This window comes from Leptodactylus fuscus, chromosome 7, assembly GCF_031893055.1.
Source record: "Leptodactylus fuscus isolate aLepFus1 chromosome 7, aLepFus1.hap2, whole genome shotgun sequence".
Taxonomy (NCBI): Eukaryota; Metazoa; Chordata; class Amphibia; order Anura; family Leptodactylidae; genus Leptodactylus; species Leptodactylus fuscus.
This window is the reverse complement of record NC_134271.1, coordinates 10,042,095-10,054,652: the sequence shown is the minus strand read 5'-3', so window position 1 is coordinate 10,054,652 and position 12,558 is coordinate 10,042,095. Positions and strand designations below refer to the sequence as shown.

The 12,558-nt window shown below is 47.6% G+C and overlaps 1 protein-coding gene across 2 annotated transcripts in view; it reads right to left on the bottom strand.

Moving 5' to 3' along the window:
• TUB (TUB bipartite transcription factor) overlaps window positions 1-12,558 on the bottom strand; it is a 53,472-nt gene extending 40,914 nt beyond the window's left edge. For both annotated transcript variants that reach the window (XM_075280946.1, XM_075280948.1), the window contains exon 1: window positions 12,281-12,558. In XM_075280946.1, coding sequence (XP_075137047.1) covers window positions 12,281-12,444 — 164 coding nt within the window. In that variant the 5' untranslated portion in view covers window positions 12,445-12,558. The remainder of the gene's footprint in view (window positions 1-12,280) is intronic.

Sequence of the window (12,558 nt, the reverse complement as noted above, 5' to 3'; positions counted from 1 at the left end):
ACTATGTGTCCCGATCTCCTGCTGCTCCAGTCTACAATCCCTGCGACGTTGCGCCCAGTCTCACCATTTCCCACCAGCTGTTTGCTCTGCAGATGGACACAAGGTGGCGCCAAATTCCAGGTTTTACCGAAGCCATGACGCTAAAGGTTTCCACAGAAACTGGCAGCCATGAATCCTCGGCTCACTCCCTGGAGACTGAGGCTTAAGTAAATCCAATCGGGCCGGCAAAGTGACCAAATCCCCTTCCCCCTTCTCCGACCCCTCCAGTGCTGGCAGACAATAGGAATATTCTTTACGTTCTGTTATGGCGGTTCGGGTTTCCGCAGAGCCCGGCGCAGATGTGAACGCAGCATTAATGGCCTCCACCTGTGCAGTGATAATGAATACGGCGGACAGAGATTCCCCCGGCCCGGCAGTCACTGTGGTAAAGCTGGCAAATTTTTAGTAAATCTTGGCTAAATTCTATAAGAAATATGCAGGACTTTACGCTATCAAGATTATATACAAGATATGGACACCGGCCCTTTAAGAGACATCCCCCAGCCCAGCAGGGGCCGCCTCACAATACACCCCCCGCCCTATAATGAGCGGTCGCCCCATTAATAATCGGCGGACGTTACCTATACGTCTTCTCTTTCCTCCTGAAACTTTCCCTCATCCTGGATCCGATACTTTGCGGTCACGGTTTGGCGGCGCAGAGACCCTTGTACTCCGGCGCTATACTGACTCTCCGGTCATGTGCTCATTGCTAGCCTGGAATTCTGGGAACGCGAAGGTCAGAGGTGACGATAATGGTCACTAAGGCAGCGGTGGCCCATAGGTATTTACATAAGGTTAGGTGGGGTCAGTGGTGGCCGCAGGGTTAATGAACTTCAGGACTTGTCGGTGTCTGTATACGGGGTCACTAGGCCCGGCTTCTCCGTCAGGGTGTCCTAGAAGTCTATTCAACTGTGTATTAGTTATATCAGCTCCTGGGAAAGCTGGGTGACAGCCAATAGGCTCTCACAATAGAGGTCATCACCCAACTTTCCAGAGGCCTGATCCTTATCCAATGATCTGTATATAAAGCCGAAAACCTGCTGCCCGTCCCGAAACGTCTCATGTTCTGCTCCAATGCACCAAAGATCTAGGTGTCTCCATGGCTACAGACTACAAACGGCCGCTGTGTAGTCGGATCCTGCCGTCATCATGCAAAGGGAAGGATAGGAGAAATTCTGACGCGGACACAACCGTAAAGTCAGGGTGGTAGTCATGTGACCACGCTGACCCGCAGCCAATCAGAGCATTAGTCACGTGACACCAACCTGCAGCCAATGAGAAAATCAGTCATGTGACTACACAGACCTGCAGCCAATCAGAACATTAGTCACGTGACATCAACCTGCAGCCAATCAGAACATTAGTCACGTGACTACACAGACCTGCAGCCAATGAGAAAATCAGTCATGTGACTACACAGACCTGCAGCCAATCAGAACATTAGTCACGTGACACTGACCTGCAGCCAATCAAATAGTCATGTGACTACACCAACCTGCAGCCAATCAGAGCATTAGTTACATGACACTGACCTGCAGCCAATCAGAGCATTAGTTACATGACACTGACCTGCAGCCAATCAGATCATTAGTCATGTGACTACACCATCCTGCAGCCAATCAGAACATTAGTCATGTGACTACACCGACCTGCAGCCAATCAGAACATTAGTCATGTGACTACACCATCCTGCAGCCAATCAGAACATTAGTCATGTGACTACACCGACCTGCAGCCAATCAGGACATTAGTCACATGACACTGACCTGCAGCCAATCAGAACATTAGTCATGTGACTACACCATCCTGCAGCCAATCAGAACATTAGTCACATGACACTGACCTGCAGCCAATCAGAACATTAGTCACATGACTAGACCAACCCACAGCCAATCAGATCATTGAACCAGCCGACATCAGGCCACTTCAGTCACACACCAGCCTTACAAAGAGAGGGGCCACTAATGACCCCCCAGGGGCCCGATCGATCTCCTCCCCGCACGTTATACTATCCCGTCCACGTAGGATCTTATAATCGTCTCCTCCTGACTGACCTTTATATTCTTCCGCGCTCGCGCTATGAGTGGGAGAGAACGTGAATCCTTTATTCGCCGGGTTTCCATAGCAACACGTCCTCGCGAGCAGGTAAAAGACACACAATGGAATGGATTAACTTCCACATCAAGAGGAGAAGATAATAAGGAGGGAACGTGGGGACTCCGACCTCAGCGCCGCGCCGCATGGAGTCCTCCGGAGGGACAATGTACCACTACCAGCCTTCACAGGCGCCGCAGCCTGACAGAGTCCCAACAGCCAGAACAGCAAAGAGGTCTACACAAACCTAGTCCTGCTCACACTGCTGAGGGTATGTCACAATGTATCAGTGTAGTTACCGGAAGGCGGAGGATTACTTACAGGTTGTAACAAACCCATTAGCTGTGTGAGGAGTTGGATTCACTGTCGGCAAGAAGGGATCAGGAATATTGTGAGGAAATGAAATGTAAAAAAATATTAGAACATTGAAGAAAATCTCAGGCCAGAGAAGACTGAGCTGGAGACTAAATTATAAGAAACTGAGCCAGAGACTAAATTATAAGAAACTGAGCCAGAGACTAGACTATAAGAAACTGACCCAGAGACTAAACTATAAGAGACTGAGCCAGAGACTAGACTATAAGAAACTGACCCAGAGACTAAACTATAAGAGACTGAGCCAGAGACTAGACTATAAGAAACTGACCCAGAGACTAAACTATAAGAGACTGAGCCAGAGACTAGACTATAAGAAACTGAGCCAGAGACCAGACTAGAAGAGACTGAGCCAGAGACTAGACTATAAGAGACTGAGCCAGAGACTAGACTATAAGAAACTGAGCCAGAGACTAGACTATAAGAAACTGAGCCAGAGACCAGACTAGAAGAGACTGAGCCAGAGACTAGACTATAAGAGACTGAGCCAGAGACTAGACTATAAGAAACTGAGCCAGAGACCAGACTAGAAGAGACTGAGCCAGAGACTAGACTATAAGAAACTGAGCCAGAGACTAGACTATAAGAAACTGAGCCAGAGACCGGACTAGAAGAGACTGAGCCAGAGACTAGACTATAAGAGACTGAGCCAGAGACTAGACTATAAGAAACTGAGCCAGAGACTAGACTATAAGAAACTGACCCAGAGACTAAACTATAAGAGACTGAGCCAGAGACTAGACTATAAGAAACTGACCCAGAGACTAAACTATAAGAGACTGAGCCAGAGACTAGACTATAAGAAACTGACCCAGAGACTAAACTATAAGAGACTGAGCCAGAGACTAGACTATAAGAAACTGAGCCAGAGACCAGACTAGAAGAGACTGAGCCAGAGACTAGACTATAAGAGACTGAGCCAGAGACTAGACTATAAGAAACTGAGCCAGAGACTAGACTATAAGAAACTGAGCCAGAGACCAGACTAGAAGAGACTGAGCCAGAGACTAGACTATAAGAGACTGAGCCAGAGACTAGACTATAAGAAACTGAGCCAGAGACCAGACTAGAAGAGACTGAGCCAGAGACTAGACTATAAGAAACTGAGCCAGAGACTAGACTATAAGAAACTGAGCCAGAGACCGGACTAGAAGAGACTGAGCCAGAGACTAGACTATAAGAGACTGAGCCAGAGACTAGACTAGAAGAGACTGAGCCAGAGACTAGACTATAAGAGACTGAGCCAGAGACTAGACTATAAGAGACTGAGCCTGAGACTAGACTATAAGAAACTGAGCCAGAGACCGGACTAGAAGAGACTGAGCCAGAGACTAGACTATAAGAGACTGAGCCAGAGACTAGACTATAAGAGACTGAGCCAGAGACTAGACTATAAGAGACTGAGCCAGAGACTAGACTATAAGAAACTGAGCCAGAGACTAGACTATAAGAGACTGAGCCAGAGACTAGACTATAAGAAACTGAGCCAGAGACCAGACTATAAGAGACTGAGCCAGAGACTAGACTATAAGAAACTGAGCCAGAGACTAGACTATAAGAAACTGAGCCAGAGACTAGACTATAAGAAACTGAGCCAGAGACCAGACTATAACGGACTGAGCCAGAGACCGGACTAGAAGAGACTGAGCCAGAGACTAGACTATAAGAGACTGAGCCAGAGACCGGACTAGAAGAGACTGAGCCAGAGACTAGACTATAAGAGACTGAGCCAGAGACTAAACTATAAGAAACTGAGCCAGAGACCAGACTATAACGGACTGAGCCAGAAACTAGACTAGAAGAGACTGAACCAGAGACCAGACTAGAAGAGACTGAGCCGGAGACCAGACTAGAAGAGACTGAGCCAGAGACTAGACTAGAAGAGACTGAGCCAGAGACCAGACTATAACAGACTGAGCCAGAGACCAGACTAGAAGAGACTGAGCCGGAGACCAGACTAGAAGAGACTGAGCCAGAAACTAGACTAGAAGAGACTGAACCAGAGACCAGACTAGAAGAGACTGAGCCGGAGACCAGACTAGAAGAGACTGAGCCGGAGACCAGACTAGAAGAGACTGAGCCGGAGACCAGACTATAACAGACTGAGCCAGAGACCAGACTAGAAGAGACTGAACCAGAGACCAGACCAGGGGAGACCAGGATAAAGACCCGCCCTAACATTCAGGCTCAAGGCACAGACCAGGCCAAGATGTAGGACCTATAAACATATTGATGTCCGCCATCTTGTTAGCCGACACTGTTACGTAATGTTACAGTGATGACGTCATACAGAGACTTTGTGACTTTGTAGACATTGTACAAAAAAGTTTTGTGCCTCCATCTGATGGTTCTTTCTCCACCTCTGGTTTGTTTTTGCTATTGGAGTCCCCAAGTACAATAGACGTATGGTGAGTGGTGGATCTGAGCGTCCTGGAGGCAGCACAGGGCAGTGATAGTCACAGGAGACGCCATTATTAGGACTCTTCTATGAGCTATAAGGGCTGCCATATTGGTTGTCACCAGCACCCTCTAGTGTACAGTATCATCTAGTGCCCAAATAATACTGTAACACTTTGTAACCATACATTGTCTGATATAGAAACATCCTGAGCTCCATCAAGACTGGGAGAACTGTGACTATACAGAGATTTATACAAGCACCACTAGAGGGAACTTACTGCAGAGGGATTTATACAACCACCACTAGAGGGAGCTGTCTGCACATGGATCTATACAACCACTACTAGAGGGAGCTGACTACACATGGATCTATACAACCACCACTAGAGGGAGCTGTCTGCACATGGATCTATACAACCACTACTAGAGGGAGCTGTCTGCACATGGATCTATACAACCACCACTAGAGGGAGCTGACTACACATGGATCTATACAACCACCACTAGAGGGAGCTGACTGCACATGGATCTATACAACCACCACTAGAGGGAGCTGACTACACATGGATCTATACAACCACTACTAGAGGGAACTCACTGCACAGGGATTTATACAACCACCACTAGAGGGAGCTGACTGCACATGGATCTATACAACCACCACTAGAGGGAACTCACTGCACATGGATCTATACAACCACCACTAGAGGGAGCTGTCTGCACATGGATCTATACAACCACCACTAGAGGGAGCTGTCTGCACATGGATCTATACAACCCCTACTAGAGGGAGCTCACTGCACATGGATCTATACAACCACCACTAGAGGGAGCTGACTACACATGGATCTATACAACCACTACTAGAGGGAACTCACTGCACAGGGATTTATACAACCACCACTAGAGGGAGCTGTCTGCACATGGATCTATACAACCACTACTAGAGGGAGCTGACTACACATGGATCTATACAACCACTACTAGAGGGAGCTCACTGCACAGGGATTTATACAACCACCACTAGAGGGAGCTGACTACACATGGATCTATACAACCACCACTAGAGGGAACTCACTGCACAGGGATTTATACAACCACCACTAGAGGGAGCTGTCTGCACATGGATCTATACAACCACTACTAGAGGGAGCTGACTGCACATGGATCTATACAACCACCACTAGAGGGAGCTGACTACACATGGATCTATACAACCACTACTAGAGGGAACTCACTGCACAGGGATTTATACAACCACCACTAGAGGGAGCTCACTGCACAGGGATTTATACAACCACCACTAGAGGGAGCTGACTGCACATGGATCTATACAACCACCACTAGAGGGAACTCACTGCACAGGGATTTATACAACCACCACTAGAGGGAACTGTCTGCAGCTCTGGATGTGACTGGAGTAGAAGACATGATGTTACACAGGATCAGTAGTGCAGGAGTAAATCAGTGTATGGAGTGGATTTGCCTCCACGCCGCATCCCCATCACCTCATCTACAAGGTGCGCAGGTCGCCGCGGCTCTGAGATCTCATCGGAAATCTTCTAATTAATCACCGAGAAAGATTAATGGGAGACGCTTCCATCAGGGACAGTCACTTTATCTGGGGCAAATGTGGCCGCGAGTAGCGAGGACAGTCACAGTCAGGTCATCCGATCTCTGCTGGCCGTCAGTGAATGTCCTCCCTCATACAGCCGGGGGATGGTCACAGGAAATGTCTTTCCTACCCTGATACATTGTAACAAACCCATCAGCTGTGAGAAGTCTGTAAGTCTGGACAGGATTTCAGTCCTTTTCAGGTGAGATCTGGAAAATGGTGAAGAACCAAAAAACTAAATCTGAAGAAGTTCTCATTCTACAAGAGGTATTTGCATCCCTCGCTCCTTCCGCTTCTCCTCCTTGTTTTCATATGTAATGTCAATAAGACCGCTGCCCCTGACTCTACGGAGCGCGCTCAATGTGGTGGGTGTATCGCTCGCATTCCAACATTCCCGCGTTTCCTTCTCGCCTTGCACTTTTCTTCACACTCCTCACTAATTATCTACACTGATACAAAGTGTCTGACACGTCTGAGCAGATTGTAACAGTGTAAATACAAACATCTCCAGGCGGGGGGCGCTATACACCCCTCCCTTATGAAGCAGAAGACCCCAGGCTGCTCCCACTTTCCCTGTAATTTCTAGGAATGACACTAGGCCGGGTTACAAGGGGGGAGCTGTTCCCTATATTTAGCACTACATTGCCTCCAGGGGGCGCTGTCAGTCCATTGTTAGTAATAAAGCCTCAGTCTGATAGAAGAGAATGGGATGTTATTGGAATCAGCGATAAAGAAAGAATCTGCAGATCCCATCCTGAGAAACAAGGGACAGACAGAAGCGCGCTGTGTGCACAGAGGCCCAATACATTGTATCACAGCGGATACATAAGAGATACAATGTAGCAGAGTCCGGCAGCTGCAGGGCTGCGCAGTGCAGATGTGTTTGTGGGTGCAGATATGATAACTCCCATCATTTCATATACAGCATCCCCATCATGGATGGTCTGGAGCACCTTCAGCACATTGTGGGGGTAGAGGGGGAACAGAAGCTGCAGATCACTAATCTGAGAACATCCCTTTAATAAAGGTGAAATATTCTGCAGTACGTCTGTCTGTGCAGGTCTCCCTTTTGGTTATGTGCTGTCCCGCGGCTCCATCTGACAATGGGATCCTGATTCATCTTCCAAATAATAAGAAACTGCTGACAGTCAAGGGTAACAGTGAAAAAAATCATCAATCAGTGACAGCCGGGAATGATCGATGTGATTGATCGCACAATCTGTCATCCCAGGACGTCAGAGAGTGAAGAAACCAGCAGTTCATCGCATTCTATCTGCTTACAGCCACACTAGCAAGGACTGACCACATACAGATTATATGGCCACCACTAGAGGGAGCTCACTACATACAGATTATATAGCCACCACTAGAGGGAGCTTACTGCATACAGATTATATAGCCACCACTAGGGGGCGCTCATTCCATACATAATTGTGGCTGTATAATCTGTATGTAGTGAGCTCCCCCTAGTGGTGACTGTATAACCTGTATGTAGTGAGCGCCCCCTAGTGGTGGTTGTATAATCTGTATGTAGTGAGCTCCCCCCTAGTGGTTACTGTATAACCTGTATGTAGTGAGCTCCCCCTAGTGGTGGCTGTATAACCTTTATGTAGGGAGCTCCCCCTAGTGGTGACTGTCTAATCTGTATGAAGTGAGCTCCCCCAAGTGGTGACTATATAGTCTGTATGTAGTGAGCTCCCCCTAGTGGTGGCTGTATAATCTGTGTGTATTGAGCTCCCTCAAGTGGTGACTGTATAATCTGTATGTAGTGAGATCCTCCTAGTGGTGGCTGTATAATCTGTATGTAGTGAGCTCCCCCTAGTGCTGGCTGCCTAATCTATATGTAGTAAACTCCCCCTAGTGGTGACTGTATAACCTGTATGTAGTGAGCTCCCCCTAGTGGTGGCTATATAATCTGTATGCAGTGAGCTCCCCCTAGTGGTGACTGTATAACCTGTATGTAGTGAGCTCCTCCTAGTGGTGGCTGTATAATCTGTATGTAGTGAGCTCCCTCTAGTGGTGGCTGTATAATCTGTATGTAGTAAGCTCCTCCTAGTGGTGGCTGTATAATCTGTATGTAGTGAGCTCCTCCTAGTGGTGACTATATAGTCTGTATGTAGTGAGCTCCCCCTAGTGGTGGCTGTATAATCTGTGTGTATTGAGCTCCCTCAAGTGGTGACTGTATAATCTGTATGTAGTGAGCTCCTCCTAGTGGTGGCTGTATAATCTGTATGTAGTGAGCTCCCCCTAGTGCTGGCTGCCTAATCTATATGTAGTAAACTCCCCCTAGTGGTGACTATATAACCTGTATGTAGTGAGCTCCCCCTAGTGGTGGCTATATAATCTGTATGCAGTGAGCTCCCCCTAGTGGTGACTGTATAACCTGTATGTAGTGAGCTCCTCCTAGTGGTGGCTGTATAATCTGTATGTAGTGAGCTCCCTCTAGTGGTGGCTGTATAATCTGTATGTAGTAAGCTCCTCCTAGTGGTGGCTGTATAATCTGTATGTAGTGAGCTCCTCCTAGTGGTGACTGTATAACCTGTATGTGGTGAGCTCCCCCTAGTGGTGACTGTATAACCTGTATGTAGTGAGCTCCTCCTAGTGGTGGCAGTATAATCTGTATGTAGTGAGCTCCTCCTAGTGGTGGCAGTATAACCTGTATGTAGTGAGCTCCTCCTAGTGGTGGCAGTATAATCTGTATGTAGTGAGCTCCTCCTAGTGGTGGCAGTATAATCTGTATGTAGTGAGCTCCTCCTAGTGGTGGCTGTATAATCTGTATGTAGTGAGCTCTCTCTAGTGGTGACTGTATAATCTGTATGTAGTGAGCTCCCCCTAGTGGTGACTGTATAATCTGTATGTAGTGAGCTCCCCCTAGTGGTGACTGTATAATCTGTATGTAGTGAGCTCCTCCTAGTGGTGGCAGTATAATCTGTATGTAGTGAGCTCTCTCTAGTGGTGACTGTATAATCTGTATATAGTGAGCTCCTCCTAGTGGTGGCAGTATAATCTGTATGTAGTGAGCTCTCTCTAGTGGTGACTGTATAATCTGTATGTAGTGAGCTCTCTCTAGTGGTGACTGTATAATCTGTATGTAGTGAGCTCCTCCTAGTGGTGGCAGTATAATCTGTATGTAGTGAGCTCCTCCTAGTGGTGGCTGTATAATCTGTATGTAGTGAGCTCTCTCTAGTGGTGACTGTATAATCTGTATATAGTGAGCTCCTCCTAGTGGTGGCAGTATAATCTGTATGTAGTGAGCTCTCTCTAGTGGTGACTGTATAATCTGTATGTAGTGAGCTCTCTCTAGTGGTGACTGTATAATCTGTATGTAGTGAGCTCCTCCTAGTGGTGGCAGTATAATCTGTATGTAGTGAGCTCTCTCTAGTGGTGACTGTATAATCTGTATGTAGTGAGCTCCTCCTAGTGGTGACTGTATAATCTGTATGTAGTGAGCTCCTCCTAGTGGTGACTGTATAATCTGTATGTAGTGAGCTCCCCCTAGTGGTGACTGTATAACCTGTATGTAGTGAGCTCCTCCTAGTGGTGACTGTATAACCTGTATGTAGTGAGCTCCTCCTAGTGGTGACTGTATAACCCGTATGTAGTAAGCTCCCTCTAGTGGTGGCAGTATAATCTGTATGTAGTGAGCTCTCTCTAGTGGTGACTGTATAATCTGTATGTAGTGAGCTCCTCCTAGTGGTGACTGTATAACCTGTATGTAGTGAGCTCCTCCTAGTGGTGACTGTATAACCTGTATGTAGTGAGCTCCCCCTAGTGGTAGTTGAGCTCCTACAATCCACAATTGTCTGCAGTGAATTCTTTATCTCTGTATTTGGTCTGCTGAGCACAAGACAAGCATAGAAACTGAAATGCAAGGTGTGTACAGAGACAATGAACGAGCTCGGAATTCTTGCAGATATTAATATAATTATCATCCAAATTGCATAAACAGCTGTGGATGTAACTGAAGTATAAAATATTATGTAAGAGAATGGTGACCACAGCTCTGGATGTGACTGGAGCAGAAGACATGGCGCCCCTCATGATCAGTCCCAGATGAGTGATGGATTTTGGAGGGGGTATCGGGTGGGCGAGAGGACTATCAGCACTTGTCTCTGTACATTCGGGGCTTTAATATTTATCTTCCCGGGGATATCACAAGGCAAATCCTTAGCAACAACCGGACACTGCTGTTTCCAGGGTCAGCGGGTATTGATCCTGACTGAGGGGGGCCCGGCCTCGTTCTCTCCAGTCATCCTGCCTATGGATTCTTGTCACCAATAGAGACATGAAAACCGTGGCAGAAAAATGGACGTCCCTGACATCACACAACCAGGAACACACCGGACTGGATGTGACGGCCATCATCTACAGGGAAGACAAGGGAGTACTCTAGAGGACAGGAGTTAAAGGGGCTCGCTAAAGCGTGGCAGAACTGGGGGACACATATGGCAGAGGGTCCCTATCCAGGAGCAGTATTGGGGGCCTTTACTTTAATAAAAGCTTAATCTGGAGCAGGGGGTGCAGCTATAGGGGGTGCAACAGTAGCAGTCAACATTGAGCCCTGGACTATAAGGAACCCCAACATAAACCATTTTACATTACATGGGGTACGTAGGAGCCCCAGGACAGATTTTAGCTAATTGTTGGCTGAAAGTTCATTTGGTGGATAGCAATTCCTTCTGACTTCTCCATACACGTGCACACTCAGTTTGGCCATGTGTTCTCTATGGGAAGAGGGGTGTGGGCTGCTGAGAATCAATAGCTATGGAGGAGGTTGCTTTTTTTGGTAATAGAGGACCCCTTCTACTCATGGGACCCTGTGGAGCTGTCTAGGTCAAACATATAGTGTCTACCCATGGAGGCCAATGGCAGATCCATCACTAAAGTGGCCGCCATAGTGGATGATCCGAATAAACCTAGGACACGAAACTAAACCTTTGCTCCAGTAGGCCACATAAGAGGGTCCCATGAGCAGCCTATTATCAGGGACCCCCGCAGTGAGGACCCCACCCCCTCCCCAATAATCTGCAGGATACAGCACTATGTATCTGTCAGGACATAGAGGGGAGCAACGTTCTGCAGATCTCTAGAGGTCAGTGGTGTAATAATCTGCAGAGTATATATCAGGAGGTAGAGGGAGTGGGGTAATAGTCTGCAGGGTGTGAATGGTTTATCTCTGGCGGAGGTGTCAGTCTCATTTTCCCTTTAAATCAGCACAAGTATTAACCCTTTACCTGGTTTCGGGCCTAGCGATCACAAAGCGGAAGAGCCTGAAGGGGTTAAACGATGTGAGCTCTACCTGCTTTACTATAATCTATATGATGCCTCTATGGGCTGCCGTCCCCTCCCCCGCAGTCACTGACCCCTGGCGTACAGTATATGAAGTTCATGGCGATGTATAACCTGTAGTGCTCAGGGCGGTCGGGGCTCCCATTGTAAGGATTACTTCCTCCAGCTCCATTATTTATACCCTTATACAATGATTCATCCTTCTATGCATCAATGATTCATCTGCTGTCTGTATATAGAGCGGGGATTATAGAAAATTCTCTATATGTCTCCAGCCGCACGCTACCGTGCAGATACGAGAAGGCTAAATACGTATATACATACATATACACAGTGCACACAGACATATGGAGTGCATATGCCACAATGTAACATTTTCCGATATGTCTAACACATTGTAACTGGATGCATTAACCCCTCGTGCGCTGGGCCCCAGCTGAGCAGAAGGCAGGATGCATGGTACGGTACCTGTCATAGCTCCACCTGCTGTAGCACATGGTTCTGTTGCTGCTGACCCCCTCCATCCTCAGGTGTCGCCGGGCGCTGGATACGGTGCCTGGCACTGGGTCCTGGCTGGGATTGGTACCTCCGGTCCGGTAAGTGGGATCACATAGAGATTCACTGAGGCTCATTGACTTGGGTCTCACAATCTGAGGAATGTACCACTCTCAGTGTGAGGAGGGGGAGCAGCCACAGTCGCTGTGCAGTGAGACCCTCGGAGCTGTCAGTGTGCTGGCTGCTGCTCC